Source organism: Thalia democratica, chromosome 1 (assembly GCF_965202585.1).
Source record: "Thalia democratica chromosome 1, ktThaDemo2.hap1.1, whole genome shotgun sequence".
NCBI classification, from domain to species: domain Eukaryota; kingdom Metazoa; phylum Chordata; class Thaliacea; order Salpida; family Salpidae; genus Thalia; species Thalia democratica.
In genome coordinates this window covers 33,978,798-33,985,948 of record NC_139165.1, presented here as the reverse complement: position 1 = coordinate 33,985,948, position 7,151 = coordinate 33,978,798, and the positions used below count along the sequence as shown (strand labels likewise).

The 7,151-nt window shown below is 28.0% G+C and overlaps 1 protein-coding gene across 1 annotated transcript; it reads left to right on the top strand.

Moving 5' to 3' along the window:
- Positions 1–5,181: 5,181 nt before the first annotated feature.
- Positions 5,182–6,537, top strand: LOC145835479 (kelch-like protein 7). The gene has a single exon (XM_082943095.1). It carries the CDS (start codon positions 5,182–5,184, stop codon positions 6,535–6,537), a length of 1,356 nt encoding a protein of 451 aa, XP_082799221.1.
- The last annotated feature ends 614 nt before the right edge of the window (positions 6,538–7,151 follow it).

Sequence of the window (7,151 nt, the reverse complement as noted above, 5' to 3'; positions counted from 1 at the left end):
GTCATCATCTAATTATTACAACTTATTACTCCTAAGACGGGATTTACATCTTGTAAAGTGTTCTAACTAAAAAAGGATTTTAAACAAGCTTATATTAAAAAAACAAACTGTTATACAAATATTTTATTATAGAGGTCACCAGCCATTTATAAGTGTTTGAAAAAAATCTGTATTAACTATCGTTTTCAAAACTATGCTAGCATGAAAGACAAATCGTGAAAAACTCTTAAAGTTGAGTTGATGCTGACTCACATTAAACATTGATGTGTGTGTCTAAAGATGTTACAATCTTTTATAAATATGTATTAAATTGTTCTTTGTGAAGATAGATATAAAAACTTTTGTGTTTTACAAGTTGTCTTAGACGCACATTTAGCCTTGTACTTCAGTTTTAAAGGCTGAATACAACCTGCAGTACATTAATTTACTGATGTCTGTTTACCGTATCAAATTGTATATATTATGTAATGCTAGTTTTAAAATATATGTAGTTGAAACTGATATATATATGATATTGAACAAGTTATATCCGAAACACCATGCATTCTTTTTAGTTTACAATTAGATAGTTTATTGAACAAAAAAAAAGCGCTAAAAACGTTTAGTCCTAAGACTTGGTGCAAGAAGAACCTTCTAGTTTTAGAGTCGTACACAATATTTACCTTTCAACGTGTTGTTCAGGATTTTTGTAACCGAATGTTTTCTGACACATAAAATTCTGTTTTACCCAAAATACAAACGTATAAAATTGTGACCTTTGAGAAATAGTTAATAATTTGATACAACGTGAATTTTTTAATAAAATATTTAAGACTTAAAAAAAAATCATTAGTGTTCGTTCGTGAATTTCTAAGCACAAAGTATAAATTTGTCAATACCATTTGTCCATATGTTAGTAAAAAAAAAACAACTAGCAATCTTAGCATTTGAAAATTATTTTATATTATTTACAAAAAAGAGTTAGTTTAACTTATGTACACTTACAGTAGTTATTTACGACAACTTTTTCTTAAACCAACTTTGATTTAACTATTTATATAACAAGTTAAACAATAATTTTTATATATGAACAAGTGCAGTTCTTAATTTAAATTAAAATACTTTTATCTTACTTACTTGTTTTGTAATGAAACTTTTAAATTAAACTTCAATCATAACCTTTTTAGTGTTTAGTCTACTCTACATAAATGATTAAAAAGGTATTAAAGAGAGAACTTTCATCATTAAAAGAAAGCGATCAGAGAATTTCTGAAGGGAAAGTAAATAAAATAAAAAGTTTTTGTCAACCTGAACGCCATAGTAGTCAAACTAACCATGAGTTTGTAAAAGCATGTGGTAAAAATGCATCCCGCAAAAAGTCCAAAGATATTGAAAAGAGACATTCAGGCACGGCAAAGCGCTTTTCTTGCCTAGGTATAGTTGAATTTTTTGTTGTATTTCATAGTTTAAAATACTAATTTTGCTTGCTTTTAACAAACATCAATGAACATTAATGTTTCTCATACTTAAAAGCGTTTATATGTAGTTAACATTTTATAAAACTTTACAAAGTAAGTTTTGAAAAACTTACACACCTTTTTAAAGAAAATCAAGCTTAAAAAGTATTATAAGGTTTTGTTAAAAATTTTTACATATTTTAAAATTATATGAGCAGTTAAAAAAATTTTACTGCATATCAACTGCTTATAAGAACCTAAGTTCACTAAATTCAGAAATCAAATCAAAATGTTTTTCTGAAGTTATTGACTTGTTTATCAATAAGGGGAAATTTTTAGAATATGGTTTAAAAATAAGAGCTTTAACAAAATAGTTTTTTGTATTTACATTTCATATAAACAAACACTTTTTCCAATTTTATATGGAGTAATTAAAAAATAGGTCGAACTATACCTGTCTGAATTATTAAATACTGGAGTTTTTGTTTTTTTGTTAACCGTTGTTCAACTATATAGGATACAACAATTTATTACAAAATAAAAAATAAATAACGAGCGTTAACTTAGCGCGATTAGCCACTTTTTGAAACTTTTATAAAATGTCCAAACTTTAGATCCAAATAATATATTATCTTTAAAGCTAACTAATTGTGTTTTAAGAGAACGCTCTATTGGATTGGGGTTTAATTTTTGAGTAGAGCACCTTAGAATTTTTTTATTTTTTTGGAATTCTTACTCTAACGGATGTTTTAGCTAAAAAAATAAATTTTTATATTTTATTTTTTTATTTTCACTTTGCTGTGTTCTCAAGTGTCGTTGTTTTTTTCCTAGTTTCTAATATTATAATAATATATACAAATATGCTCAATTTTAAATTTCAAAAATCTTTAATTTTCTAACGGTCACTGTAGCAGAAATTGATTTTTAACTTACTTTAAACACTTAATTATGACTTTTTTGAACGGTCCACACTTTGTTTTTGTCTAAAGTGTTTATAAGTAAGACATGACCCGTGTACGTTTTACTAAAATTATCATTAAATGAACATGAAATCCCTCATAAAAGAAATATGAGGATTATAGGAATTAAAATAAGGTAAAGAATTTATTTTTATTTTTCTACAGTGACCTTTAGAAATTATGGGTTTTTGAAATTTATAATCGGGCATATTTGCATATATTACTAAAATATTAGAAGTAAGAAAAAAAAATCTTTAAAAACGCAGCAAAGTAAGAATACTTAAAAAATGTTGCATTTTGGCTAAAACATCCTTAAGTAAAAGTTCCTAAAAAAAAAACATTTTTTCTAATGGACCCCACTCAAAAACTGAAACCACAATGTAAAGGATTTTTTAAATTAAACGCGAAGGAGCTTTATCTAGAATTAAAAAAAAAATCTTAATTAGCCTCAAAGATAAGGAAAATAGTTTAATCTAAAGTTTAGACATTTGTTAAAAATTGCAAAAAATGCTAATCGAAGTAAGTTAAAGCTCGTATAGAAATATTCAAATAATAGTTAGTATAGTAAAAGTGCTAAGTGCAGATTTGCAAGCACATAGTTTGTACCTATCTGCAGATACAGATAGTATTGTGAGAAAAATCTTGCTTTTGTTTCAATTCATCAGTTTAAAAGATCCTGCTCTCTCAGCTTAAGCTGCTTTTAGTGTTCACTTAAACTTTCATTTGTACTCCTAAGAGATAATTGACATTTATACACTCTTTAACACTTTTAGTTTTGTAAAAATTAAACGAATTAAATACATCTAACTTGTATACATTAAAATAGATTTTATTTATTAAAAGTTGTGAATTGCAAAATTGATTTTAATAAAACTTGCAGCATTTTTCAAAAATAATACAATTATATGTTCCAAAAATTTGCATAATTTAATGTTGTTCCTACTGACTACGTTAAATGATCGATTTTGAACAATTCCACAAAAACTGCGAAAGTTGTAAAGTTAATAATGCTACTATTTAAAATTAAAAATTATAGTAAACTGTGGCTAAAAAAACAAATCAAGATTTGATTAAAATGTCAAATATTTATAAAAGTTATAAGTTTAACATGTTGTATTTAAATTTGTGAATATCTTTTGTTTTTTGATAAAGCCCTAAAAAAAGTCGTAAATTTTTATCGAATAAAAGCATAAAATATTGCAAATGTTTTCTAAAATATGAAAAATAGTATCAAAAATATGAGTTCTTGCTTATCAAACTTATTTTTGACTTAAACTGTTATTTTCTTGTACTTATTTTGAATCAAAGTTTTTATGGATTTACACAAGTCGCATAGGAAGTCAAAAACAACATAAATTGCCTTGTATACAGTTATTACTCATACTTCAACATTCAATTTATTATTGAAGTTTTAATATAACTCCATACCTTAATATATAAAGCAATAACATAAAAGTTAGTTTAAATGGGAACGGGTCGAAAATGCACGAAGATAAAATTGCACGAGATTACTAAATTGCACAAAAATAAAAATTACACTAGGACACAAAATTTCACAAAGACAAATTTGCACGAAGACAAAATTGCACGTAGACAATTTAACACAAAGGGTCAATTTTGCACGAGTTACAATTTTGCATGAGAGTAAAAAAAAACAGAAAAGTAAGTATAAAAAAACAGAAATAATAACAAAAAAGATAAATTAATAAAAAAACAAAAAGAGGAAAAAGTTACTGCACAAGGGTTAGAGGCAACAATGATAGTAAAAACGTGAAAAACCATAATTTAAAAAATAACTAATAAAAACTTTAAAAAAAAAAATGAATAGAAAATCAATCAATAAAATAAAAAGCAACTGACCGAGGGTAAAGGTTAGGGGTAACAGAGTAAGTAAAAAAGTATACATCATACAAAAATTATATTGAGAAAAAATCAAATAGTAAAAAAATAAGTTACTGATCGAGGGTAAGGGTTAGGGGTTAAAGTGATAATAAAAAACTTAAAAAAAGCTAATCCGTCCAAAAATGTCTCCGTGCAAAAGTGATCCATCATGCAAAAGTATTTTTGTGCAGTTTTGTGCCCTCGTGCAATTTGTACGCTTATGCAAATTTGACAGCTACCCAGTTTAAATTGCTCTATTCTCGGTATGATGTCATCAAGCGTTACATCAAATATTTTATTTTTGCAGATTCGTAACTTTTTTTGAGCTATTTGCGTCCCTGGTCCACTGTAATGTTGAATTTCATCAAAATCATTTAATAAACATAAATATTTTTTTATTAAGATAAAATTAAATTATTAACTTTCCAACGTGATTTAATTTTTTGGTTTAATTTTTCTTTAAGCTCAGCTCACCAGTATGAAGAATCCTGAAATAAAAACATTAAATTTGTTTGTTTGTAAAATTAATGCTAATATAAATTCACTTTTTGCTCAAAATTTGTGAAAAAAAAGAATAATATGTTTGCCTTATATTAAGTAACTAATCAAGATTTAAAAGTTTAGTAAGAAAGCAAAAGAAAACTTGCAAAGTTTTGGAATATTAAAATTCATAACAATGTTTTTTTTTCCATAAAAAGTTATTCTTTTTTAGTTTTTTTTATGAAGTATTGGCTCCAGGAAGTTATTGTAGAGCCGCCACTTTCTAATTGATTAAAACTATTCCATTGTTTTTTTCAGATGGAGTTGCACTACAAAAGCTCTTAGCTGTCAGTTCTCTGCAAATAAACAAAGTAATTCTTGACAACGAGAAGCAAAAAAAAGTGTTTGAACTCTTCAAAAATGAAATGAATCTTGACAGTTTCCGCTTCTTCTTAACGCTTGCAAGTGTGTTTTGTTCTCCTAGCAGAAACATCATTAAGTTCTTGGATTGCTGGTTCCAAATAATATGTGAAACTGAAGAGTTCTTACATTTAGATGTAAACACAGTCAAGAAAATTCTCGCGAGATCCGGACTTTTTATCACTTCTGAACTCGAGGTTGTAAAGTCGGTTGAAAAGTGGATTAGTTACAATTTTGAAGAAAGAAAGAAGTTTGCAAAAGAAGTTCTGCTGAAAGTACGACTGCCGTTGCTGCCAGACAATGTTTTAAAAAGCATTTTAAAAGAGAAAAAATCACCTTTAAGAAAGTGCAGCGACTGCGTAACGATGATCAATGAACTTTTAGAAGGCAATAAGGACGCTTATGTGGGTAAATCGAGTGAGTATTACACACCACGATGCTGTCACCATGACATGTTTGATGTTTTGGTTTGTGGTGGCGAGTATGACGAAACCGAAAGTGCCGTGAACGAAATAATCCGACTGAAAAGTTGTGACAACTTTAAAAGATCTGAAGTGTTTTGTTTGTCCGAAGAAAAACGCTATGAACCTAAAGCAGTATATGTTAAAGGTAGTGTGTATCTCTTCGGAGGAAGAGACAAAGGTAATGATTTTAGTCCATTTCAGGATAAGATCTTTAAAAAGGTAGAAAAAATATGCCTCTTTTCGAAAAAATACGAGGTCGTAGCTGATATCACGGATATCAACGAGGAAAAGCTTTGGCGTTATTCTGTTTGTGCTTATGCAGACAAGATATATATTATTGGTGGCAACAATTTTGACCCTGTAAACTACTGCATCGAGTTCGACACCAGCAACTACGCTTGGAAGTACAAGAAGGGAATGCTTCAGTCTAGAGAAAACTGTAATGCCGCGGTTTTCGAGGAGAGAATCGTCGTCACTGGTGGGCGCTGGTGGAACGACAATGAATTTGATTATAAAACGTTAAAATCTGTCGAGGTTTATAACAGTACTAATGATTCATGGTCATACCTACCTAGTATGAACTATCCAAGATGCTGGCACGTATCAGTCGCAGTTAAACAGAAGCTGTTCGTTATTGGCGGGGGAACGTCAATGTTCGAAGTCTATGACTCCATATCTAAAACGTTTTCTGTCCTCAAACCGTTGATTAAATTTTTCCGTTATCTTGACAACCACCCGTCTGCAGCATTTTATATGAAAAATAAAATTCACGTTCTCTTCTACCACCCATCGAATTCCGTTTTCTATGACTTGGAGAAGGAAAAATGGTACAAAAATTCCATGGAGCCTATAGAAGACCTCAGCTTCTTTTCTGCTGTTAAAGTTCCTCGCCTGTAAAGTTTAGTTGTTGAACATTAAGTGTTTGGTAGCAGTTGAAATTACTAAGTACTGCTGAGGTTTTATCTGTTTAGAAAAGATTTTAAAATCGTAAATTTAGTTTTAACAGCTATCTTTGATCATTTACATTATAAAGTTGTCTAAATGTTTTATATTTATTTTGTGTCATAACTTTGTATTAAGTATGTGTTTTTCTAGTTAGTGTATTATGTTCAATAAAAATAATTTTGTTAACATGTCAGATGGTTAGATTTTATAACTTTTAATAAGTTATCTAAATGAAAAATAAAAAATGCCAATCTAGATATTGCTATAACTTTTTAATAGACTTATTTTTGAATTATTTTAAAATGTAACAAAACTGATTACTTTTTCAAGATATCTTTTGTGTAGCATTTAAAGTTGTTGAAAAACTAATAGTTGAAGTAAAAACAAATTAAATAAGAAAAACAAGCAAATAAATAGTACCATATCGCTAGATTGCTTACTGGAGTCAAGAATTAAACAAAAAAAAAAATTAAAATTTAGCAATTTCAAAGTTAATGTTTACCTAACATTTTAAGTTAAAGACTAACAGCTATAAATATTTAATTTCCGATTCTTTAATTCGATAA

What these genes read in the sequence shown, in the direction of transcription:
- LOC145835479 (XM_082943095.1), top strand. Translation starts at nt 5,182, where the DNA reads ATGAATCTTGACAGTTTCCGCTTCTTCTTAACGCTTGCAAGTGTGTTT.